The sequence below is a fragment of the Leuresthes tenuis genome, unplaced genomic scaffold, assembly GCF_036924035.1.
Source record: "Leuresthes tenuis unplaced genomic scaffold, fLeuTen1.0.hap1 SCAF_3, whole genome shotgun sequence".
Lineage (NCBI taxonomy): Eukaryota > Metazoa > Chordata > Actinopteri > Atheriniformes > Atherinopsidae > Leuresthes > Leuresthes tenuis.
The window spans coordinates 16,435,099-16,460,266 of record NW_027325357.1 but is presented as its reverse complement, the minus strand read 5'-3'; the positions used below and the strand labels follow the sequence as shown (position 1 = coordinate 16,460,266).

The 25,168-nt window shown below is 42.8% G+C and overlaps 1 protein-coding gene across 6 annotated transcripts; it reads left to right on the top strand.

Annotated features, from left to right (window-relative positions):
• Window positions 1–947: 947 nt before the first annotated feature.
• wnk2 (WNK lysine deficient protein kinase 2) lies at window positions 948–23,770 on the top strand. Of its 6 annotated transcripts, none has more exons than XM_072382119.1 (28): window positions 948–2,441; window positions 6,225–6,397; window positions 7,132–7,352; window positions 7,635–7,792; window positions 8,581–8,669; window positions 8,877–9,096; window positions 10,084–10,342; window positions 10,694–11,001; window positions 12,411–12,533; window positions 13,315–13,347; window positions 13,856–14,278; window positions 14,462–15,118; window positions 15,257–15,306; window positions 15,418–15,580; window positions 15,689–15,805; window positions 15,890–16,060; window positions 16,153–16,195; window positions 16,314–16,469; window positions 16,642–17,513; window positions 17,709–17,766; window positions 17,884–17,948; window positions 18,383–18,969; window positions 19,068–19,300; window positions 19,399–19,629; window positions 19,789–19,863; window positions 20,712–20,756; window positions 20,874–21,199; window positions 22,025–23,770. In XM_072382119.1, the coding sequence occupies exons 1-28, from the start codon at window positions 1,773–1,775 to the stop codon at window positions 22,325–22,327; spliced, it is 6,828 nt and encodes a 2,275-aa protein (XP_072238220.1). In that variant the 5' UTR covers window positions 948–1,772; the 3' UTR covers window positions 22,328–23,770. The 6 variants fall into 6 exon arrangements, with proteins under 6 accessions (XP_072238220.1, XP_072238219.1, XP_072238221.1 ...); XM_072382118.1 differs by having other exon boundaries at window positions 19,789–19,887; XM_072382120.1 differs by lacking the exon at window positions 19,789–19,863.
• Window positions 23,771–25,168: the final 1,398 nt, after the last annotated feature.

The following is a 25,168-nucleotide window of genomic DNA, read 5'->3' as shown; positions in this document are numbered from 1 at the left end:
TGTCAATATCAAATGAATGAAATCATTACTGATACCTTGGGATATTGAGCAACTTTCTATCACATCTTTATTTTCTTTGCACTTGTTGTTAGATTGATGTCAAAAACATGTGGAAAACTGTATTAATCAATAACTAATATGGGATGTAACCATCTTTGGTATGTCCCTGCAGTAAAGTTTCAACTGTAAGCAAAACTGAGCGAGCAAAAAGCACTTTGCTTCTCCAGCTGAAAAGTATCTCATGTGTGTGTAAATAAGACCTATTCAATGGGATGGCAAGAAACATGAATTGTCACATTCATGTATTTTCCTGTAAACTGGCCCTTTGAGCTCTGAACCCGCCCACCAAATGATTCACATTTTGTCCACCGTTTCCCTGGCAACTGTCGCCCCCTTAACATTCAAAACTGTCCATCCAGGCTGAGCGTTTAGCGGAAAATACTCGTGCTTAAATATTCTGAAAATTATTCTTAACTTAAATTCACCCCCATATAAACTAGCAGGGGAAGTGCTCTCAATAAAATGAGAATATGTCAGTGGTTCAGGAGACGCTTTCTCATACGGGGGTCAGAATAAAGTGGATTTAAGACAAAGTGAGCTCTTTACGGGCCTTTGCTGTGGTCTCTTAATCATCTTAATCAGTCTTTATGAAGTGATCCACCTTAATGGTGATATAATTCAGCTGATGCTACAGAAAGTAAAATAGCATCAAATGGGACTTAGAAGAATTAATAAGATAAGGAAAAGTTCTGAAATTTTCCTCTTTGGTTAAATTATAGTTGAACATCATCGTGCAGGATTTGAGTAAAAATCACTATCTATCGCATGATCGGGTGATATTAGAATGAGATCCCATGCAAGTATCCCCTTTGTTTGGGCTTTAATCATCCTTCGGTTTAGCGCGTCATGATGAAGGCGGACAGTGTGGTCCATGCAGCCTGTGTCATGGGAGGGTAAGGGTGCTGCCTGAAAGCGTGCCGAGTTATTGGATACGTCTTGTTGCTAGGGGCGTGGGTAGTGTCGTGGAAGGGATCCTAATTTCCTCAAACCTCGAAGAAAGAGATGGAATTCAGGAAGACAGCGGTCGCATCAGCTGGACGAGCGATGCACTGACAGCCGCCTGATTCAACCTGGGGCGAACTGTGCCGCAGTGAGCGTAATCTGATAAGTCCCTCCAGGACAAGTAAGGGGGAAAGTACGTGCGAATAGTTAAATGAAATTATGCTGAGGTCACACTTGTCGGAACTGATACAGATTTCCACGCGGAACACCTGCGATCCGAAGTCCTGGTAGAGAACTAACAGCGACAAGCGGCAGCGCACTTCGGCGTCCCGTGATGTGTCTTTGGAGCGGCTGGTGCTTGGCACCGTTTAAACATCCCGGCCTGCAGGCCGGTGAATCGTGTGCGGAACATATTTTATAAAATGCGCTGGATATTATGCAATGTGGAGGGAACTGGTTTCGTGAGCTCATAGGCTAAACTGGCAATGACATCAGGTTTAACTCGAATAGCTTTGTGCTGTATTGCAGCAGGGTGGACAGGGGCGTGAGGCGCCGAGGAGCAATGCATCCATCCTCTGAGCTGGACATTTTGAGGGGATGATCTGTGTCCTGAAAAATTCAAGGCATTAGGCCATACATCCTGTGCTGACGAACTGCGTCACTGCAAGTGTTGCAGGTAAGCAGCAAACGCTCCCACCACCGGGAGAGGAGCGTGCGCGTCATCCTCTCCTGCACGATGCCACCGGTAGGTGTTTAACCGTTTAACCGGGATGAATTCGGCGGACGATTCAAGCAAAGATCCGCCACTGGGATCCACATTTTCCTCGGCACCCAATTTAGACTCGGATATTAATGCAAACGCCTGTAGGCCTGTGTACGAGAATGGGACAGACCACAATGTCAACATACAAATCGCAGCCCTGCGAGGGGCGAGTGACCCCAGCTCTTACCCCTCCACAGAATACCAGGGGCTGGTCCGCAGGAGGTTTATCCGGAGGAGCTTGTGGGTGTCAGACCACGAGGACCAGCCGGTGGACACACCGGAGTTTGTCAACAGCACCCCGGTGCTCAGCATCGACCTGCGGACCATAGTTGATCGGAGTCGGACCCGGGCTCTGCACGGAACCCACCTCCAGGAGACACCCAGCACGGAGAGCCAGGTGGTCCCCACAGATAGCGCCGCAGAGAGAGCCAGCGCAGATACGGAGAAGAGTGGCAAGAGGGAGACCGAGCCCAAGGCAGAGGTGGTGACCTCCGATGTCACAGGTAAAGCAGGAAGTGATGAGAACGAAGAGGAGCCCGGGATGAAGGCTGTGTCCACCTCACCTGGGGGGCGCTTCCTCAAGTTTGATATTGAGCTGGGCAGAGGGTCCTTCAAGACTGTCTATAAAGGTCTTGACACCGACACCTGGGTCGAAGTAGCATGGTGTGAACTGCAGGTGGGTCCAAGTTCAGCATCAGCCAAGAGCAGTTGGTTGGTGGGGCTCTGTGTAGCATTGTGTGCTTTTGTTAGCTTCATCAGCTCAAAAAGGTTGGAAGTTAATGAACAACCAGCATCACTGTGTTACCCAGGGGTAACATTTGAATCTAAAACAGTGACAATATGATAACTATCTGTACATTTCCAATTAAAACTGTCATACTCTCTTATAGCCTAATTAACTCTCACATCTGGGTCTATAGATTCTTGCAAACTTGAGTGCTGATCATGTCTTGGAAACAGCTCAGCTGATTTAATCATCAGCAGTTACAGGCAGGGTTGAGCTGGATAGTTTCCCAGTGATGACAGGATTTTTTATTAAAACACTAACACCCTGAGGACTAACGGGCTCTCAATCACTTAGATGGCTTTGTGAGTGTCAACGCTCACTTTGCAGCGGTGTTCCCTTATTGTAATTTCTTACTTTAGACTTTGCTATTTCTTCACATTCAAAGATGTGACGTATTGCAGTTTTTCCTTTCCTTTTGACGGCCTTCGTTATATACTGTTGTCCTATATATATATCTAAACTAACTTAAAGTAATTCTGCTCTTGCAGCTTAACTGTATTCGGCAAAGTCAGCAAGTGACCTGAAAAACACATGAACTGAATGCATTTGTCAGAATTATATACATATAGCATTTTCGGTGTATCAGCAGGGATCATTTATAGTACATAAACTCACTGCAGTGACAGCTTGCTGCATCACTAATCTGAGTATGTGGTAATCTAATGATCAGTTTAGATGTTATCCATGTGATATAGAGATTAGTCTGCAGACAGACCTGTACACAGTGGCTGTCCTTTCAGGGCTCAAATTTTGCTAAGCTTTTCTTTTTAGTTTTTTTTTAACGTCATCCCAGAACAACTGTCTGGACAAGAGATGACATTTGAAAATGAAGTGGGCCTGCTAGTTATCTGTGAGAATTTTCTTCAGTAAAACAAACCCATAGTTTTTCCAGCAAACACTGAATATCTGCTCGTTGTCATGCTACTTAGTCAGAGCTTGACTTTCACTTATACACAAACACTGGGGTCCTAAGATTTCACAGAGCTCTTAAACCCAACCCATCGTTCCAGGAGCTCATAAGGAGAATAACGTTTGTGAGGTTTTTGTGCAGCTCCAGATATAGTTGACAGTTGACGTTTTTTTTTGTCATCGCCTCTCTCTTGCACCATCCAGGTTTGCTGTGTCAGGCCCCGGGGAATAATTGACAAAAATGGAAACCTCACTCAATCAGTTTCAGACATCCAGTAGAATTAAATCACTATTACACTGCGCTTATCTCACAGCTCCTTCTGGCAGCACCACACGTCTAGTTTCCAGTGAGGTCAGCGATGAAACAGACGTCTTCTGTTTGGAAAATGTGAACAGCTTGATATGTGTGTGTGGGCTCGTGAGGACAAGAAACCTCAATCAGTCATTCTTTAACAAAGTTAGCCTCCAGCATCCATATCGACAGCATCTAGAAATCAGTGGAAGACACAATCCTGCAAAGGGTTATGGGTAATTTTTAGGCATGGTATCCCATGCTTAAGCCACCATTTATTATCTCTGTAACTTTGCTCAGGCTTGATCCATAAAAATGCAGTTTTCAAATCTTCGTTAGGGATTAAAGGTGTTAATTATTTAAATAATTAATTAGAAGGTGTGAAAAAGGTATGCTTGTGGTTAATTTGCTGTATTTTATTTATCTGTCAGGAGAGAAACCAATTTATTGGGGTTATTTTTAAACACATCTACGTTATTAACAGAATTTCAAAAAGGATAAGCATCTGGATCGGCACGCAACATGCAGGGCGATCTATACAGCAAGTACATATGTACAGCGTGTGTGCTGCGTCTGAGCAGGTTCTTAGGGGAGATCTAGTGATGATTCAACCATTCTGTCCCTGGAGATGAGGCTGTGCCCTTCAGAGCCTCTGTGTCTGTGCGGCTCACTCACAAAAAGAGCTGCCGTAATGCAAATGCCTGCTTTATGTCTTTACGATTAGGGGAAGGACTAAGAATGAGACAGCAGAAAACACACTCGTACAAAGATTTATGAATCAGATTTGTAAGCGGAGATTGTGCCTAATGTTGAGCAAGGCAGACTTCCAGTCTTATTTCTCATTCATCTGCTGAATGATGATCAGACTTCTGCAAAGCAAGTTGTCTACACGAAATTAGAAAATGATGCAGCATATTTTGATAAAACACCAAAACCACCTTTGGACCGATGTCTCACAGTTGTGCTGTATTACTCGCCTTGTCCTGATGGCTTAATAATGAATTGTAAACCATGGTTCAAACCCCTGCGGTGTTAACCACGCAGATAAAGCTGGAGAGTGAATCTTGCTGATGCAACCCTCTGCACCAAGACACAGCTGAGAGAGAGGAAGAGTGAGTTCAACTAAGGACAGGGTAAGATGTGTAGTTTATGAGTGAAGCAGTTCCTCTTTATTTTGACTTCTGTGTAGTGTCTTCAGCACGCTACATTGAATATAGATAAAAGTGCTTCTAATTTCTATTGGGCAAAAGAATTTCTCTGAAAAGTTGATTCTGTGCTGCCACACCCTGCTCACTGTACATCTTCTCGCAAAGAATTTAAAAGACTCGACTAGAAAACTGAACAATAGGGACAAAGAGATGAGGCACACTGAAATATATTCAGCCTGAGTAAGAGCCGGAGTTTTTGAAGGAAGCTAAAGTAGCTGCATGTAATGTAAGATGCATTAGACTGGTCACCATGGTTGGTGAGTGAAATCTGATTCCCCATCATCAGTCAATAGTCAGTGGTGCATGAACTTATTGTGCATCCCACTTATTTAAAACACTAAATACAGCCTAGCTGTTTCCATTTGAGGTGTGTCTACAAGCACAAGAGAAGACCTGGAAAATCTGGAGGTCCCGGAGCTATTTGTCATTGCTGTAGCTGTTGGATTGTATCTGCTCTGCTGACTCAAGAGAAACAGAAATGTACAGGCAGTTTACTGTCAGCTGCTTTACTATTTATACAACAGTTCAGGGAAGGCAAGGGCCGAAATATCGATCTAGCATGTACGGATTTACTCATGCTCGTACAGAAAATAAAAACTTTAATCTCTGAAAAATTGCACAAACTACCACATCAAAGCCAGAGTTGGTCTTAGTGCAGTTTGGATTTTTGATTTGAACTTTTGAAAAACCTTTTTGAAATATGCTCACCCAATGTTTCCAGCAACACATGTCATGTACAAATTAAAAAGTTGACAAAATACATTTGATCTGTCATGTCAAATGTGCCTGCCTCTGTATGAGACCATCAAATGAAACAAGGCTTTTACTCGTGCTTTATCCTGAAAACGTAATCATTTTTACTCATGGGTCTGAGGTGTTTTAAGTTTTTGTGTTTTCTGCACAATGATGATAAAAAAAGAATAAATGGTTCAGACCCTTATGTTTATCACTCCAAATACCAAAGCTGTTTTTACCCTAAACATGAGGCTAAAAGAAACAAATCCTCACTCTTGAAGCAAGCACACTGTTAAAATGAGGTCAAAAAGGGAAAATACATTTGCCATTCCACCTAGAAAATAATAAAACACTCACAATTTTGATGATCAAGCCTTTCCTCACTCTTCTACTACCTGTCAAACTTGTCGATTTTGGATTTAATTAGCACTGCTGCAGCCTCTCTGTTGAGAAGGCTCGAGGGCACGGATTAAGAGAAAATGAGAGAAGGATTTCAAGAAGTTAACAGTCTTTCTTTATTGCCCATAGGAACGGAAACTCTCCAAAGTTGAGAGACAGAGGTTCAAGGAGGAGGCAGAGATGCTGAAGGCTCTCCAGCACCCCAACATTGTGCGATTTTATGACTTCTGGGAATCACCAGTGAAAGGGAAGAAGTGTATTGTTCTGGTGACAGAGCTGATGACATCAGGGACGCTAAAAACGTGAGAGTCAATATGAAAATGCATTCCTTATAACCTTCCTTTTTGCTGTATAATTCACTCTTCATTTCAAACCTGTTAAATAGCAGTAAAAATATGTAACGAAAAAAAAAAAAGAAGTTGCTAAAAACCCAATTAACGTAGAATGGGCAACACCATGGGAGAAATTTTCATAATCAGTAGATTAGTCTGAGACTAGAGCAGTCATTAAGGATTTATATTATATGTGTTCTTGGGCTTTTAATGTTTTATAAAAGTGATAAATCCAGCAACAAAGAAACAGCGAAATGAAAACATTTCATCAACACAGAGATCGCTTGCAGACAGTCCTTGACCCTTTAATATATGCACTGAGAAAAAGAGCAAAGGAAAAATGTTTATTAGCATTTTTTTCGCTTCCTTAGCGCAGCAGTAATCAGAATGTTTGTTTGTTTCCCTCCCCCCCAAATGGTTGGTGTGACGCTTTCTGGTAAACGTATCAAGATTAGAAAAAATTTTGGCACCTGATACATTTTATCTTTGCATAACTAAGCCGAAAGGTGGAGATGGTTTATCTTTGTTAACTACCACGTGTTTTTATAAGATCTTGTACATACACAGAAAAATGTGCTCCGCACTGGACATGAAAGGGTTAAGATGTGAATTTGTAATTCAATATTCCCTGTGTTCAGAAAAGCAACACTTTTGCCTGCTGTGAGTTGAAAGTCATCTATTGTGATGTTTTTATCTTCCCACAGGTATCTTAAGCGCTTTAAGGTCATGAAGACCAAAGTTCTCAGAAGCTGGTGCAGACAGATTCTCAAAGGCCTCCACTTCCTGCACACAAGGACTCCTCCGATCATCCACAGAGACCTCAAGTGTGACAACATCTTCATCACTGGTCCCACAGGCTCTGTCAAAATTGGAGACCTAGGCCTAGCAACATTGAAGAGGGCCTCTTTTGCCAAAAGTGTAATTGGTTAGTCATCCAACAACCAGAATTTTTTTTTTTTTGACAGTTTTGTGGGCTCTCAGGGGCAGCAGATACAAACAACCAGCTTCAAAGAAACACCCACATGATGACAGGATGCAGGTTTTTTCCTGCAGAGAATTGCATTGTAATAAGATGAGCCATGTAACTCACTTGACCTGTCATTAGTTTTAATGTTGCGGCTGATCAGTGTATATTCATGTCTGTGAGTGTGTGTATGTGCGTGTGTGTAGGCGTAATTCATCAACTTCTATTGCATTCGTTTTCCAGGCACTCCGGAGTTCATGGCCCCAGAGATGTATGAGGAGCACTACGATGAAGCTGTTGATGTCTATGCTTTCGGGATGTGTATGTTGGAGATGGCCACCTCAGAATACCCCTACTCTGAGTGTCAAAATGCTGCTCAGATCTACCGCAAAGTCACCAGTGTGAGTTCATGTTTAAGCTATTATACCCTGCTATTGTTATTTAGACCTCCAGCTTACTTTCGGAGGGAAATTCAACTGATTTAAATTCTTATTTTATCACAATTTGGAATGAAAGGTCCATTATGTGGGGAAGTTTGGTGACAACTAATTATCAGTGACTTTTTTTCACTCTCATTGTTATTATTGTTGTGATTTTAGTTTAATTAAAGTTTCAGCTAAATTAAAGTTTTTAGAATATTAAAACTCGTAACAACCACAAGCTATATATTTAGTTAAAGTATTAATAATACTTCTACAGATTGTCTAAAACAAAAAATGTGAACACTTTTGTAACTTCAGAGTGAGATCCTTATCTGTGATGAGCTGAAGCAGCGGCCACAGTGGCTACAAATGGGTGATAGAGTAGTGCTAAATGCTAGGTATGCTATTAAGATAGTCTGCATTTGGCTAGAATGCGAAGTGCTCGCCGAAATGCTAAATTCTAAAGCAGCAAAAGGAGAGAAAAGTCTTGACATTCACAGAAGAGTTTCTGTTTCACAGTAATATTTATCCCCTGTTCGTTAACATTATCAACCAGTGCTACTCACTCCAGAGCAAATGGCAGCAGTAGGTGACACAATAGTGCGTCGCGTTAATCCCCAGAGCAGCAGAGATGTTGGGGAGAATTTTTTTCAGAGTAATTCATGTTTTTTGACTCTGCAGATTTAACTTGCTCCCAGCTACGGTCTGCAGTTAACTGTTGTGAACGTGTCAGTAGGTGAGTTGAGACAGGCTGTTTTGCTTTTCAGGGCGTGAAGCCTGCCAGCTACAGCAAAGTCAGTGACCCAGAAATTAAGGAAATAATTGGGGAGTGTATTTGCCACAGGTGGGAGGAAAGGTGAGTGGGCTAAGACCTTTGTGACACATTCTTCATGCAGGTAACAGAGTTTGACCCTCATCCCAGTGTTGCCTTGTTTTGTTACTGCTCCTGAAGAATGATGATAATACCAGTATTTAGCTCTCACCCTCCTTTGCATTGTGCGTCATTACTGTCACAGTGAACTGTTGTGCAGAGCATCAGCTGGTGTTTGTGCATTTCCTGCAGGTACTCCATCAAGGACCTCCTGAATCATGCCTACTTCGCAGAAGACACAGGCGTGAGGGTGGAGCTTAATGAAGAGGATGATGGAAAAAAGGCATCTATTGCTCTAAAGCTGTGGGTTGAAGACCCTAAAAAACTGAAGGGGAAATACAAAGACACCGGTGCCATTGAGTTTACCTTTGACTTGGTGAACGAAGTACCCGAAGTAGTTGCTCAAGAAATGGTAATAAAAACAACAACGACATGCAGTTTTTTAAGAGACATATTCAGTTTTTATAAAAGACACAGGGAAATAAAAATAACTGACATTTAAAGTTACTTTAATAACATTTAATAAAATAACTGTGGACTTCTCTTTTCACCATATGGTGTTGACATTATTAGTGTTCATTAGGATTTACTAAATTGGTAGCAATTAGAGATCTTAACCCAGTGACCCAGTGCGTTTTTTTTTTTTTTGTTTGTTTTTTTAACCCCAAACTAGCTATCTTTGCCCTCTTATCGATCTTTCACACTTTGCTGCAGTGGCCTGACTGCATGTTGCATTGCACAAGCCCTGCTGTCGACTCAGCAGAAGTCATGAAAAATACACAATCCTTATTACATGGCAGGTGCCAGTTACAATCAATAAAAACATTCAGATTAATAGAAATCATTCAAATTTTGTCAAGAAATCAAAGCTGCAGATAGCCATAGCAACAGGGGGTCTTGCCTTGTGGTGTGTTATTAGTTGGGAAGATTTAAGACAACTTCACACAGATAATGTGTTATAAACATGATAATATGCAGTTAAGTAATATTTGAAACAGGATGCAGTGCATTCAAAATATCAGTGCAAGTTGTTTTTCATTGTTACCCATAAACCCTGTTATTCCATCATAAATAGTGTATAGTAATAAGGCTGCTATCTTTACTTTGGAACACTAACCTGGGTTTTTTTCATTATTTCTGATGTAAATGAGAGTTGGTCAGTGGTTTGCGACATGGTGCCTATAACCACAGGCCTAAGGCATGTACTGTATCAACTGAAAGTTGAGCAACTAATTAGTTGATCTTCTCTCTTTCATGTAGACTTATGTCCAGGCAGGGCAACGGATTTCCTTTGTTGTTTGGGAGGAGAGACTCTTGATTTATTGCACGCAGTGTTGAGTTTCATCCTTGACTTATTTTATTCTTAATCTGCAGCAACTATCTAACCTGTGCCCTGTAGGTGGAATCAGGATTTTTCCTGGAGTGTGATGTGAAGATAGTTGGGAAATCCATCAGAGACCGTGTGGCTCTAATCAAATGGAGGAGGGAGCGGACTGTCTCAGCAAACGGAAATAGTGAGGGACCCATGAAGAAGATTCAGCAGAATCTACTGCAGGTGCCCGGTACTGGTGTACCACAGGGAACCATACTGGCCACTGCAGATTATGAGGACCAAGATACTCTTATCTGCACTGTGCCTGTGACCACATCGGCCACATGTAAGAAACTAAAAGTGAAATAACACCTGAAAGTAGTGAATACAACATGATCTTTGTATCTGGTGATGAGTCTAACTGCTGTAGAAGCTCATGCAGCCTAAAGTAAATAACACAGACTGTGTCTTAAAATACTCAAACTGTTGTTTGTGGAGTTAAGAGTAAGACAGACAAAAGGGTACTACAGTGTCTGAGTACTAAATTAAAACAATCAGACACCATTACCCAGCTTTTAACTTCCAATTAAAGGCTACTTCACACTTCTCTCTTTCACATTGTCCTTCCTTAGACTCTGTCCTTCCTGCAGAGGGTATCATGGTGAATTATTGTGTATTATTTGCTTTGTTATTACAGCTGATAGTGGAGTGAGCTCTACCATGCAATTAGATGATCTGAACAATCAGCAGAATGGCACCTTCCAGTCGCTTCCAGAGCCCATTTCAACAGCTCAGATAGTCTGCAGTCCCCCTGCACAGTTTGACCCCCAGATGCCACAGGGACCCTACCAGCAATCCACAACACAGGCCTCTCATGAAAACTACTCACAAGCATCCACACAATTACACCAGGGAGCCTACCAGCAAACCACAGGTCAGCTGCATCCTGGGGCCTTCCAACAACCTGCAGCACAACTGCACCAGGGGCCTTATCAGTGTCAAACAGTGAGTACATACAACTGCATGTTTATAGCAGCTTGTTTTTTTCCCTAAGTTGTTAAGTTCCTAAGTAACTTATTTTCTATTCTCTTTTTTGGAATGTCACTTGATCAGCGTCACAACAGTGATCCATTTGTATGCCATGAGAACCTGGCCATCCCTCAGTGTCTTAGGCGTGGCAGCGCCTCCTTGGTTGAGATGTTGAAGTGTAGGACACACTCCCTCTCTAAGATAATGAATCCCTGCCTGTGTCCGTTACAGGATCTGGCCTCATCATGTAGCTCAGAGAGTCCACTGCATGCTGCGGATTACCCAAACTCGAGCGCTGCCCAGAATCGCTCATTATTATCTCCTTCTTTGTCCCCACATCAACACACTCCTCATAACTCAGCAAGACATTTCAATTTGCCTCACCTTCCCCTGAATTTACAACGTCCCTCAGAGCTCCGTCTGAATGTGCCACGCAGCCCACAGCCTCACAGCCACCACTGCAAAGCTTGCATGTCTCTCCTATTCAAGGACAGCACAAGGGGAGGCGGATCACTGGGGCACACACACAAACGCACTTTGTCCACAATCACCCAAACTCCTCCAAGCCTGCCCACTTCCCCTCATCAGTCAAGGTCTTCTCCAGCCACTCTACTGTCTCCGTTGGCCTCACCCTCTTCTCCATCACCAAACAGTGAGCTGGTCATGGCAACTTCACCTTCTCACCTTTCCACACCCTCACAAGTTGGGTTTCCAAGGGGTTTGTATGAAGGTGGCGATCTCAGCCTTCTCAACTACTGCCTCCATCACATTGTTAGTCGCAGGACCAGCTCTCCCACCCTCTCTGATAGGGGAGGAGTGAATCATCCAATGCACAGTCACAGTCACAGTGAGATTGGGGGCCCTAGTTTATCTGCAAATGATAAGATAGATAAGAGTCAGAGCCTGGATGTCCCTTTCTGGTGTATCCCAAATCTCGACAGGAACCTGCTGTTATCACCACCTCACAGCGAAGGCAGACCAGATCAACTGGTAGGTTAGTGGAGGAGAGTTAATGTAGACCAAATCCAGCATAGCAGCAGTAGCCTGCAGTATCTCTAATGATTCCGCCAGCTGTCTCATTCCTGTTAACAGCCAGTCTCTGCTCCTGCTTTGCTCACACAAATGGTTCCATTTCAAGATCAATGTGCATCGCTAATACAGTGTCTTACAATGAACAAGATGCTTGGGTGATGGTAGATTAATGCTGAAACTTCCCTTTTTCATTCCAACTTCCTGCAAAGAATCACACCGATAACTAATACATTCCTGATTACTTTCTCATTAGTGACAGCCCCTGCTTTGTTGTGTGTGACACAAACAGTCATATTATGTCTTCGAAACAGGATTTAATAAATGCGATCTTTCCTCCTCTGTGTTTTTGACAGACTGTTTCTGCTCCAGCTACGCCAGCCCCTACTGCGAATCAGAGTAAACAGACAGCACAGAGCTTCCCCGCTGTAGCCCCCACTCTACAAACCCAGCTTACTGCCCAGCCCAGCCAGGAGCAGGTACTGCATGCATTTAACTGTGACAAGCCCTTGGCTACATTTGTAGAGAGAGAAGCAAAATTAGAAAGCAACCATTTGAAAGCCATCCAATGCAGCCCAGCTTGGCAACCCAAAGTTGGAGTACTTGAGCATGTGTAGCATGTGTGGCATGTGAATAAATATAAAATATACAGTAGTGCTATGCAAATGATCTTACCATAGTTTTCAGAAAGAAAAGTTTGGCAGAACTTGTTTCTGTAGATTTAGCATATTCAGGATGTGTGTTAGCTGTATGCTTGAGGGCTAATTTTGAAGTAAGCATTTTACTGTTATTAAGCTGTTATTAGCTAAAATATGCAAGACAATTGAGGATAATGTGGCAATTTACTATAATCAGTGGCACTGACCATTTCAATGTCATTACTTGAAGTATGTGTGAGTGAGATGTAAATAAGAAGGACGTTTAAACCTTCCTTTTACAGTAAAAGTAGATTGTACTATAGTGTACATAAATCAGCCATAACATAATGACACTTCGCCTAATATTAGGTAAGCTCCCCTCATGCCACCAGAAGAACTCTGGGGATGTGCCTGGACTACAAAAAATGTTTAGGAAGGTGTTAAGTGTCAAAGTAATATCTATGTAAAGGATGCAGGTCTTCCCAGCAGAGCACTGCATTGTAACAAAATAAGTCGTGTCACTTTACTCGTCAGTGGTGTAAGTGTTGTGGCTGATCAGTGTAGTGGGTATACGTTGCTGTATACGTTTGTCATTTTATTCCGTTGTCTCTTCTGCCTTTAGCGCCACCTCCAGTCGGCTGCTGTTCCGCCCCAGGTAGAGCAGCACACTTCAAACCACAGAGTTACAGTTTTAAAGTCTACCTGCCTAGCAGCTCACATGTTTCACTGTGGAGCATTTTGAACTACACAGTTTGTCAGTTTAGTTGAGAGCTAGTTTGAATTTATAATTCAAAAATGGGTACTCCCAAAGAAAAGAAAAAAACAAACAAACTTGGCTCTAATTTCCTTCCACACTTGTTATCTGCTGACCAGTCTGCATCACACCTGAGTCCCCCTGATACATCTACCAGTTTTCTCCAGTCAGTCGGTGCTCCTTCCCCATTCCTGCCCCTGCAGATCAGCACACAGGTGTGTTGTGGTGGCATTTCAAAGACAAGAACAAACTAAAGATGCTATTTGATAAAAAAGAAAAACAAATCTTTATGATGTTAATACACATGGTGTTGCAGGGTTGAGTAATACACAAGGGACCTGTGTGAATGTTGTGTCAATCGACTGGCTGTCTTTGTTCATTTTATATCATTTTCCCTTTTCTTTCCCAGTTTCCCTCACCATACCCTGTTGTTCAAACAGTGGGTCACATGCCCCTTAAATTCTCCCCGACTCCTCTGCCGTCTGCCTACAGCAGCAGTGACCCTCCTATATCTAACTCCTACTACTCACCTTCACTCCGCTTTCCCTCCCTTCCCCTCACCCCTCATACTGCCCTGCCATCTGTCCTCACACTTGGCACCCCTCAAACTCCTCTGTCCACACCTCAGCAAGTGCCCAGTATGGCACTCCCAGTTCCACTTCTTGCTATGACCATGTCCCCTGCAGTACCACAGCAGCAGGGTGGCATTTCCAGATCTCAGTCAAACCTTGGTAGCTTCCATTCCACCCATCCCTTACCTCTCTCTCAGGTGCAACCTTTCCCTTTCCCCGCCCCCAACCCTGAGCAGGAATTGACTGAACAGCCTGTCCAGGTGAATATTTCACTCCGTTTTCACTGTAATCATTCGGTCTTGAGAAGTCTTTAACGTTAAGGTGGCAGTGTGTCAGTACTGTTGATGTTATGCATGCAGGGCATGCGTCTCTAGATTCAGAGGATCGAGGTTAAACTGGCGAACAACAGCTTAAATGTGTTGTTTCTCAATTTCTTGTTACAGATGATTGCAACACATGGAACCCTGGGGGATGTTCAGCTTTTGCCAACAGTTCCCCCTGCCATGCCTGCTGGTCATGCTCCACTATGGGGAAGTGGAGCAGATACTGAAACTACTGCAACCAACCTACCGTTATCTGTAGCTCCTACAACTTCACCTCCAGCCCCAGCCACAGTCCAAGTTGACACTCACACCTCAGCACAAACTCCAACTTTGGCGCGAGCACAAAACCAACCTCCAGTCCCGATATCGGCTCAAGCTGGATCCATGCCTCAAACTCCAGTCTCAACTTTTCTTAAAGCCCCAACTTCAATCCCAATACAAGCTCCAGAAACAGTGCAAGCGCCAGCTGCAACCCCAGTGAAAGTACCTGGATCTAAATCGGGTTTCACGGTAGAACTCACAATGGTCTCTTCTATAAGCTCAGACAGATCCCAAATTGCCACTCCAGTTTTGGCTTCAGGCACGATTCCTGTCGCTGTGCCAGTACCACCTCAGTCTGCAGCTCCTGTCGCAGCTTCGGTCACTGCTCCAGTTCTGCAGCCCGCTGGCATTCAGACAACAGTCTCAGTGCCTGAGAGTGTCAGCCTGGCCACAACTCAGCCACACCTAGAGACAACATCTGCCTCCAGCATCTTTCAACAAGAGCCCAGTGCAGAGGTAGGAATAGAGCCAAAGTTTTCACTTTTTTTTCTGTTATACTGATATGTGCATACATGCAAAAATGATTGGGTATAAAATTAAACATTTACCAAGGTCCTCTGATTGTTTTGTATTTACCACTTTCTATGTTTTCAGGATGTTCATCGTGATAAACCAATATCACTCTCCAGTTTTGCTTATGACAGGTGTGTGCCCAGTTTTTCAGTGATTTCAGAACTTAACAGATTCTATTCATTTCTGTCTGTTCATCTATTTAAACGTTAGAGATGATAAAAAGTTTTGATTTTTTTCCACAGCCTAAACTCTGATGTAGCATCTGGAAAGGAAACAAGTGACGGCTATGAAAGCTTTGCTAGTGGGAGCAAAGTGGATGGAAAACCCAGGAAACACCACCGCAAGTCTGCCCGCACACGTTCCAGACAAGAAAAGACCAGCAAACCCAAACTGAGCATGCTCAATGTGAGTCATGGAGTAAATTATGGCAGCACAAAAATTCACAAATTCCTAAAATTCTTTAATGTCTTTGATTGTAAAGTCTCTAACCGCTGCCCCACTACACTACCCCAGGTTTGTAACACTGGCGATAAAATGGTGGAATGCCAGCTGGAGACTCACAACCACAAAATGGTGACATTTAAATTTGATCTGGATGGAGACGCACCGGAGGAAATCGCCACTTACATGGTTAGTTTAGCCTTTTAGAATTTAGACTTGATGTCTAACTTATGTGTGACATGCTTTACCTTCTCTAAAACTCAATGTCTACAGGTCGAAAATGGCTTCATCCTACTGTTAGAAAAGGAGATCTTCATTGACCAGCTGAAGGACATTGTGGACAAAGCTGAAGACATGCTGCATGAAGACATGGAGGGTGAAAGGCTCACAGCTTTGAGCTGTAGTCCTCTACAAGGCCAGACTTCTGAAGGGTTAGAAGGAGAGGTAAGAGAGAATTAAATATATCTACATATACATTGTGTATGCCGTTACATAAATGTGGAAGACAAAGCTCACATCTGTAAATCCCTCTGTAGAGTCTGCTGCCTGGTGCACCTCAGCCTGTCTATCAGCAAAATGGTAACACAATATACTCTTTCACAAAATTTATGTCTGGTAAATACTGTTCTTTCTGCATTTACACTGACTTTTATGAACACCTGGGTTTTTTTTTTCCTTCTGAACTCTTGGATTTCAGTTCTTCATACAGGAAAGAGATGGTTCATAATCTGTCCAGTGGAGGAAACGCCCACATCCAGTCAGGACACACCCTCTGATGGGACAGCCACACAGTCACCTGGGAGCTCAGCCACTACCCAGCCTGCTGACAGTGTCACTGCAAGGCCCTCCAGAGGTGATTCGTGCTGAATAAATGTCAGCATAATTTCTGTCAGCTAGATGGAACAATAGCAGTGCCTTGTGGCAGCCAGATAAAAAATACACCTTCAGCTCTAAAGGCCAAAGTATAGCCTTACAAGGGATTAAAACAAATTATTTTTCTAATTCAAATGATTTTCTTCTTGCAGAAGAGGGATCATCCTCCACCATGTCTGGTGGTAGTGGAGGATTCTCTTATGACATTTATGGATTCTGTAGTCCTCCAATAACGTCCAACACAGACCCGCTCCTCTTTGCCAATTTGTCACCTCCTGTGTCTGCACCCCCGACTCTCCAGTCAGTGTCGACAGCGGAAACTGCAGGCAGCTCAATGCAGCCTAGTGTGCACCAAGCCCCAACAGCCAGGGCTCAAGTGCTGCCCCCGTCACCCCCACATACGTCTTTCCCAGTGGAAGATTCACAGGGGTCCCCTCTGGGCTCCATCTCTCCTACCCATACAGCTCAGCAAATGCCCAATTTGGCACGTCCCGTTTCTATTGCTGACGAGGTGCCCTGCTGTCCTCTCGTCATGCCCCTGTCTCTGGATGTGAGCGCTTCACAGACTGGGTCTCCTCTCACTCCTCTGCCCCCTCAGGAGCTGGGTACATCCAAGGAGCCACCCTCTGTCTCTTATGCTCCAGCAACACACAGCGAGCGGCCGCAGCAGCCCGTGGTGCTCCAGCAGCCTTTTTCCACTGTGGGAGGGGCCAAAGCGCCCTCCTTGCCACAGAGCCCAGCACCATCCCAACACGGTGCAGGGCCCAGTGAGTCCGATGGTGAAGGGCGACTTGGCCGTGGGGGCTTTGTTGACAGCACGATTAAAACTCTGGATGAAAAACTTCGGAATTTGCTCTACCAGGAATATGCGCCCATGTATCCATCAGGCAGTGCTGCAGAGACACCAGGATCCGGCACAGAGTACATCCAGTCTCCTCCTGGCCCAGACAGTGCCATGGGAGGTTCAGGAAACAGCACCCCAGGGCCTATGGGAGAGGGGCGCTACAGGGCAGGAGAACAGCTGGTAAGTACCATAGTACTGACCGCCATGACTGCTGCTTTAAATATTTTCTTTGATGCATGGTCAGAGACATGCTGCTAAGTTAGAGTAAGATTTAAAGAATATATATATTTTGTTAAATGTGTGAGAAATTATTATTGATTTCTAATTGACTTCTCTTTATCTTATTTTTTTCTCTTGTCCTGTCACTCACATAAGCCCCAAATTCCTGAGAGAATGGACAGTTTGAGCACACTGAGTGACTCGGCCGTGTGTGGTGAGTATGTACGGTACAGCATTCGCTTATCAGTCTAACACATGGTGACATCATTACTGTTCAACTAATTGCACGTGTCAGTTCATTAATAGTTAGTGTTTTCTACTGTTTTTGCAGCTTCCTTGTCTAGAAGACATGTTCCTCACTCTGTCTCCTGCTCTGGAACAAGAGGTCGATTTAAGGTACACAGAAAAGATTGATTTTTTCCAGGGAAAGGTAGAACTGACTGACTCCATGTGATTCCAAGCAAATTATTCCCCTGCTACAACTTTTTGTATTTTTTTACATGATATTTTGTTGTTCAAGCAGCCATTTTCACTTTTCAATTCTGACATACATCCTGACACCCCTGCATGAAAGGTATTACCTCCAGTAGGCGTCCTTAGGCAAGACCCCCTTACCCTACCCACCTATCAGTGTAAGTCGCTTTGGATAAAAGCGTCTCCCAAATGCATAAACATAAACATGTAATAGAAAATAATTATTGTCGTGATGTATATAATAAACATGAAATGTTTCATATTAATATATATTCAATTTTACAAAAAAACTATGCATTTAAAACGTTCTTTTTAAAGGGAAAGATGACTTTAGGTTATTTCCTTGTTTTTGGCAGATCAATTCTGTTCCTCCTGAGGTGGCCAACACACGAGATGTGAAGCAGAGGAGCTGGAGCAGCGCTGCCTCACCCGCGCATCCTGCCGAATACAGCGAGGACCACGCTCTGGACGCCACGACGACGCCCACCACGATCGGCCGTTTCTCTGTGGTGAGCGCTGAAGACGACATTACGCAGAGGACACGTTGTAGCCGCTACTCTGCCCCGCCTGATTTCTACCTGGACACACCTCCCTCCATGGCCAAGCGGGCATCCTTGCCTCGGGCTCTGACCTCGAACTCTGTCCCGGTGGATGTCACGGTCCACGCTCGCTTCCTCTCCTCAGACTCGGGGGCAGAGAGCAGCCCGGCAAAGCTGGCTTATGCCACTCCGTCTAAACACCATCGCTCCGAGCGCAGAGGAAGTGACCTCATGAAGAGAGCAGTGGCCTTTCTGCGTCGCACCGGTCGCAGCAGCAGTGTGCAGAGCTCTGACTCACCAAGCAGGCATGGAGGAGTGCACGGCTCAGCTTACGCCAGCAGTGATAATGACTCAGAGATGGAGGACTCAGACATAAAGAGGGAACTACAGAGACTCAGGGAGAAGTAAGGTTGATCTTCTGCCTTAAGTAGTGCCAGTAAATTAAATATTTGTCAATTTGGTTTTTAAGTGATCATTATATTCCCTGTCTCTGTCCCTGCAGGCATTTAAGGGAGATCTCAGAGCTGCAGGCCCATCAGCGAGGGGAAGTGGAGCTGCTGTACCGCAGACTCGGCAAACTTCCTCCTCCGGGCCTTCCTCTTTCACACGTTGCACCACATGCAAGCCGAAGAAAGAGGTCCAGCAAGAACAGGCTGAAGCCAGGAAAACTTCTCAGTCCTCTAGTTCAACAATTTAGAAATGTCACAACCAAAACCAGTGACTCTAGCAGATCCAGTGAGTTCATTTTTTTAAAAACTGGAACAGTTTAATGAATATTTGCAGCAAGGGCAAAGAGTAATACCATTCTTGTTCTTGTGCGTCTGTGTGTCCAGGTGCTGCTGCAGCTACAGGTGAGCCCACAGTGAGTTTAAACGGCTCTCCAGCCAAAACTTCTTTCCCCACTCACAGTAGAGCACGGTCATGCACCAGCCACCTCCCCAGCTCAACCTCAGAGCCTGTGCAGACTCAGCAGCCCTGCTCCCTCAAAGGCTCTCTGTCTTCTGACAATATTTACGCCGGACTACATGGAGACAGCACTGGCACACAAGCTCCTCCTGGACAAGGTACCACCAGCAGCACCCACCGAAACATTGTAGCCCAAGTCTTTTTTTATTTAGAACAAAAGAAAAAATGTGTAGTGGTGTTTAGTTGCATGACTTTGGGTATCTAAGAGTGTTCTTCTTACTCTGTCATCTTCTTCCCTTGGTTATTCTCCTCTACAGGCTGGTCTAATTACCCACAACCCTCAGAGCGAGTGACCTATAAATCCAGTAGCAAGCCACGAGCTAGATTTCTCAGTGGGCCTGTGTCTTTGTCTATCTGTTTGTATCTCTTCTCTTCCCGCATAGCTTCACATTGTTGTTTTATGATATTTCTATTTATCTGCTTCAGTTTTTTTTCTTGTCTTTGCCAAACTATTCCTCAACACCACAGGACTTTCTTTTATCACGTCTTCTCTTTAATACTTGCCTTCTTGCCGTATACTTTCTTTAATCGACATACTGTATATTGCTTATTCAAATCTCTCAGGAACACTTTTTTCCCATAATTAGTATTTTGATTGAATATTTTTTTCTGTCTTAAATGTGATCTGAAAAGCCTTTCTGATTACGTGGTCAACAAATTCACATGACTTGTCTTCAAACAAAGTTACACTAAAAAGTTTACCTGGCACAGTCGTTATCAGCCATTTTCACTGTTTCCAATATTTATGAAGTTGGAGGTTTGGATAATCAAGGTTCAGTTTAATGACAATGAGCATTTACTTCAGCTGTCCCTTACTGGCACTTGTTGTCTGCTTTGCCATCTTGCATTACTTGTAAACAGGTCTGTGCATGGCAAATGCATCAGTCTACTACAATTCTTAACTTTTTCACCTCTCACTACTGTTTCCTGTCTCTGATTCTCTCATAATCTAGAAATGCATAATGACAAGGCTCTCATCTGGCCACCTGCATGATATTTCTAATACATCCATTTTCATGTTTAACAGGTTTGATTTCTTTTAAGCCTTTTATAAGTGTGCTTTTAGTTTGCTCCTTTGTTTTGTGGTAGTATTCAGTTTCATTTGCACTGCATCCTGACTTGAAAATTACTGCCTGCTAATGCGACGACAATTTGTATTAAGTCCGTCTCTATCCTGCAGGGTCAACACTGAAACGACTGTGTCTTGGTAAAGAGCGAGGCAGCAGTATGTAGAATTGCAGTATCTCTCAACATCAAACCATTCCGATTCACGTTACTTTTATCTTGTCGATTAGCCTTATTACTTGTGGCGTCATCATGTGTTTCTGGCGTGCATTCTCAGGATCTGGAGCTTCGGCATCAGGAGCCGTCAATCAATCCCAGCAAATGCCAAGTGGTGTCACGCCTCCTCCTCATCAGTCTGTGATGGGCCTGGCCCAAGCTCAGGCCAATAACAGCAACAACAAAACAGGCACATATAGTGACAATTCCATGAGTATCAATGAAAACAACCTGCCTGAAGACTTCCAACGACTGATGGACGACTGGGCCCAGGAGGTTCTAATCGTCACCCACAGACCACGTACCAACTCTCTGAGTATCCGTGGACAGCAAATTTGGGATCAGTTTTTGCCTCCACCGCTTGAACAACCTGCTAATGCTTCAGATGTGAGTCTCATGGTACTTCTCTGGCAATTTAGGATTTGCTTAAATCTAAAGTTTTGAATTTCCTTTTTCTCAGCTTAACTGCTCGATGTCTCAGTCTTATATCTGGTTAACTCTTTCTGTTTAATTGTTGCTTTCATTACTATGCTTGTGGTGAACACGACATATGCAAATGACAAATCAGGGGAGTTTCCGTATTCGTTCATTGATAAAAATGGGAGAGGAAATCACGTTGAATTACTAGCATATAGTTTCGCAATGACTGAGGTTTATAAAAAAAAGGAACCACACTCATACGAGGCTTTGTAAATCTAGCAAAAAGAATACATATGTGCATTTCAACCTTTGTGTGTTAAGTTTTAGTCACGAATCTACACTCAGTTTTATGCTTTTGGCCCAAAAAAAAACAACAACAAATGAGGTACTAAACTGTTGAACGGCTAGAATTCTATACTACATCATCAATACTGTTTCACTTTCATAAAAACAGCACTTGTGCTCCACAGTTACTAATTGATTACAGTATGTTGTTAAAACATGTGGTGCAACACAGGAGTAAATAATCCCCACCCAAACTTTCTTTTAATGCTTTGCTTGCGGTTTAAAATAACATGTTTTTCAAAAGTCAACAAAATCACTCAGCCCCAAGATTTGTTGCCGTCTTAGCTGTTGACTAAATTCAGGATATAAATTGTTTATAGATTTCAGCTTTACTGAGGATTTCACGTAGCATCCCAATCTTTTTTTTACTTTTGGAGACTGAATTGCATTATATCACAGGGAAAGTGTTTTGTGCCCTATTTAGATTGCATTATGTAACTTTTGCAGGCACTGTCATGGACAGCCCCAGGTCCGGAGGTTTGCACTCTGCCCCCATCATGGCCTGACAGCCCTGGGTCAACAATGATGGCCAGCCCCCCACCAGGGCCCCATTACACTTATCAGCTCCACTCCCCTGCTCCTTTCCGAGCTTTGTCCGCTCCTCTTCCTTTTACCCAGTGGCCTGGATTTATCTTTCCTGTCACTCCAGGAGTGTTCGCCTTTCCTGCTGTGCCTCCAGCCCAGGATGCCAACAACTCAAATCCAGCGTCATCACATCAGCTGACCGATCCCAAGGCGAGGACTCTCTAATCTGAGTAGCATTGTGTCTTCCAACTCTGTTACCAAAAAGATTTCTCATCATAGTTCTAATAAATCTTATGTGCATAAAGTGTATATATTTAACCAGCATGTATGTAACCATATGTACATACTCATGTCCATTCTTGAGTTTCATGTTATTTAATTAATTTGTGTTGACATACCTCATGTCCATATAATAGTGAATAATCAAGAATGCAGTCTTGGTAGGAGGTTTATTAAAAGGTGTATAATTAGCCCATTCAGGCTCGAAAGTGCAGATTTTCATCATTGTTTATGGATGTGCTTTACCACTCACTGAATGTACATAATGTACTGTTCATTCATGTTGTGTTTATATGAAATAATTGATGTTTGTGTTGCTCATGTCACCCCTATATATCGTAAGCTGCCGTGTGTATATATGACTTCTTGTTAGTCTGTACATAGCAACCGTGTTTGTACAGTCAAAGTTAGAAAATCCTTAGGTTGGTGCTGCTGCTACTTGTCTTCATGCAACACCTGATTAGAAAAAGAAAACCGTCATGCCATCACTGTGAAGACTTGACCTGCTGGTCACTAGGACCTGCTGCTTTACTCTGCTTTTCTCAGCTCAGTCTAATTGTAGGTCTCATTCGTCATAGATTAAATGCTTCCAGCACAAGCGCTTGAAATATCCTAAAGAGATTTGAATGAACTTGAACTTTATCTTCAGGTGCAAAGAAACACACCTGTGAGAGTGCCTTGAATTGCAGTTTGAGTTTTCTGAAGAGATGCATTTCGACTCAAAGCAGACAATAGATATTCTACATGTGAATTATGTGATTTGAACAATGAATGTGGAGAAAGACTTACGGTAATTAATTTAGCAACAAAACATAACTAAACACATAGTAGGAGACTAAAAAATAATCCAATAGCCAATTAGGTTAAACACTTTACTGTAAGCTTTTCCTTGTTCACGTCAGTCATGTTCTTGATCGCTCCACCACCTGCATCGCAGCCTGCATGAATATACTGATATTCTTGAATGTGCACAGGTTGATGCGGTGGGTCGGGAGGACGTCTGCATTGAAACCGTGTGACAAGGAGGGCTGTGGGACTTTAAGACACACGTCAGAATCATAATCATCCCATACCTCTACTAATGCAATCTGTAGCTTTACATATTGTTGCCTTTGTGGGTTTTGAGCGATTTCTGTGTGGTTGGTTGTTGTTTGATAAACACTGATGATGATGATGATGATGATGATGATGACGAATGTTGAGAATGTGAATCATCAAGAAGCCACTTTTGCTTGATATGTTAACTGTACAAATATTGTAGGTTTTTTCAACTTAGGTTTATTAGATTCTTGCCATACAAAGGGTAAGCTTGAATAGTCAAAAAAAAGGATTTCATATCATCTTTACCCAAGCTTCCTCCATTGACCTTGTCAGAAAACTTCATGGGGATGAGGAAAGGTGGCATTATGGATTTGTAAGGACCTGAGAAAAAATGACCACACTGCAATGAGAATCCGACCACATTTACAATAAGCTGTGACGTGGGTCTGCAGCACTGAAACTACAGCTGTTCAATAAATATTCTACAAAAAGTGCTTTGGATACTTTGTCTAATGTAATCTTACCATACTGTTATACAGAAGCTATTTCTTATTTCTCATATTCACATAAAAAGGTACTATATGGAATATTACTTGCACGGGCTGTTCAATCTCACCTTCCTTTTATTTATCCAGACAAAGTCCACACAGTTAGTACAACTGTATTAATATTATTGAGTCTTGCTTTGAAGGTTGCAGAATTGTGAGACTGAATAATCTCCTTTCTTTCATAAAGAATGGGTCAGTGTTCCCTTTCCTGAAAGAAATCATATAGGTAGATTCCAGGTTGTTTCACTGAATTTAGGAACCTTGCTAAGCAAAAGAGAATATTTGACTGGACCCAATGTGTTCAGTCTCCTACAGTTTGTAGACTGCAACAAGGACCTGATATGAAGCAACATGCTTTTTACAGTTAGACATGGTAATTCTGTGGATTAGAATTTCAGTTTTATTACATTTTGGAAGCCAAAAGACAGATGTTAACAACGTTTACTCAGAATGACTCAGCAGAGGCCCAGACATCCCGACTTGAGGTTCAGGCTATAGCCAGGCTCAAGAAATGCTGGTGGCTACCTTTCCCATTAACAGGGTAACTCAAATTTAATAAAGCTGTTCCCATGAGCACATGACACAACATTCTTCACAGATTAAGTTGTACTCCTAGTGATGATTAAACAGAATTTATTCCCCTTTGAAATCATTCCATGTGTGACTATCTTAAAGGCAGAATTTCTTAAATTATGACTCCTTTTTTTATGCAGTTCAGTTCTTTTTCTTTCTGTGTGCTTTACAGAGCAAATTCTGTCTTTAATTTCTCTTAAATGCTTGCAATGGAAGCTAATTGTACTATTGATTTTGCCTGCTGTACCACCTGCTTTCGCAGAACTTTCCTGACTTTCCTTTTCAGTACGATACTCTCAAAAAAATCTGTATATACTTGAGGAAACCACCAATAAACATTTGCTTGATAAAGTAAAAAAAATTCTACATATTTGTATTACCAAGTTACCACCTGGAGTAGCAGTTTTTTTCCCTTTTTAAGCTTGAAGCAACACACATTGCATGAAATTTTTTTTAAGAAAGACTATTTCAGTTTTTCATATATATTGATGGGACGCATGGAAAATACCAGGAGGTTAAGTTAGAGGTTGATGTTGTAATCTCTCAAATGTTTTCCTCAGAGGCTGACTAATAAAGAGTCAAGTTTTCCAGAAAATCCTCAGGTTTTAGGAGGCCGTTTTAAATG

What these genes read in the sequence shown, in the direction of transcription:
- wnk2 (XM_072382118.1), top strand. Translation starts at nt 1,773, where the DNA reads ATGAATTCGGCGGACGATTCAAGCAAAGATCCGCCACTGGGATCCACA. An exon ending in CGGCTGCTGTTCCGCCCCAG is followed by an intron (nt 13,348 to 13,855) that starts GTAGAGCAGCAC and finishes TTTCTTTCCCAG; the next exon opens with TTTCCCTCACCATACCCTGT. An exon ending in CAGTGACTCTAGCAGATCCA is followed by an intron (nt 19,301 to 19,398) that starts GTGAGTTCATTT and finishes CTGTGTGTCCAG; the next exon opens with GTGCTGCTGCAGCTACAGGT.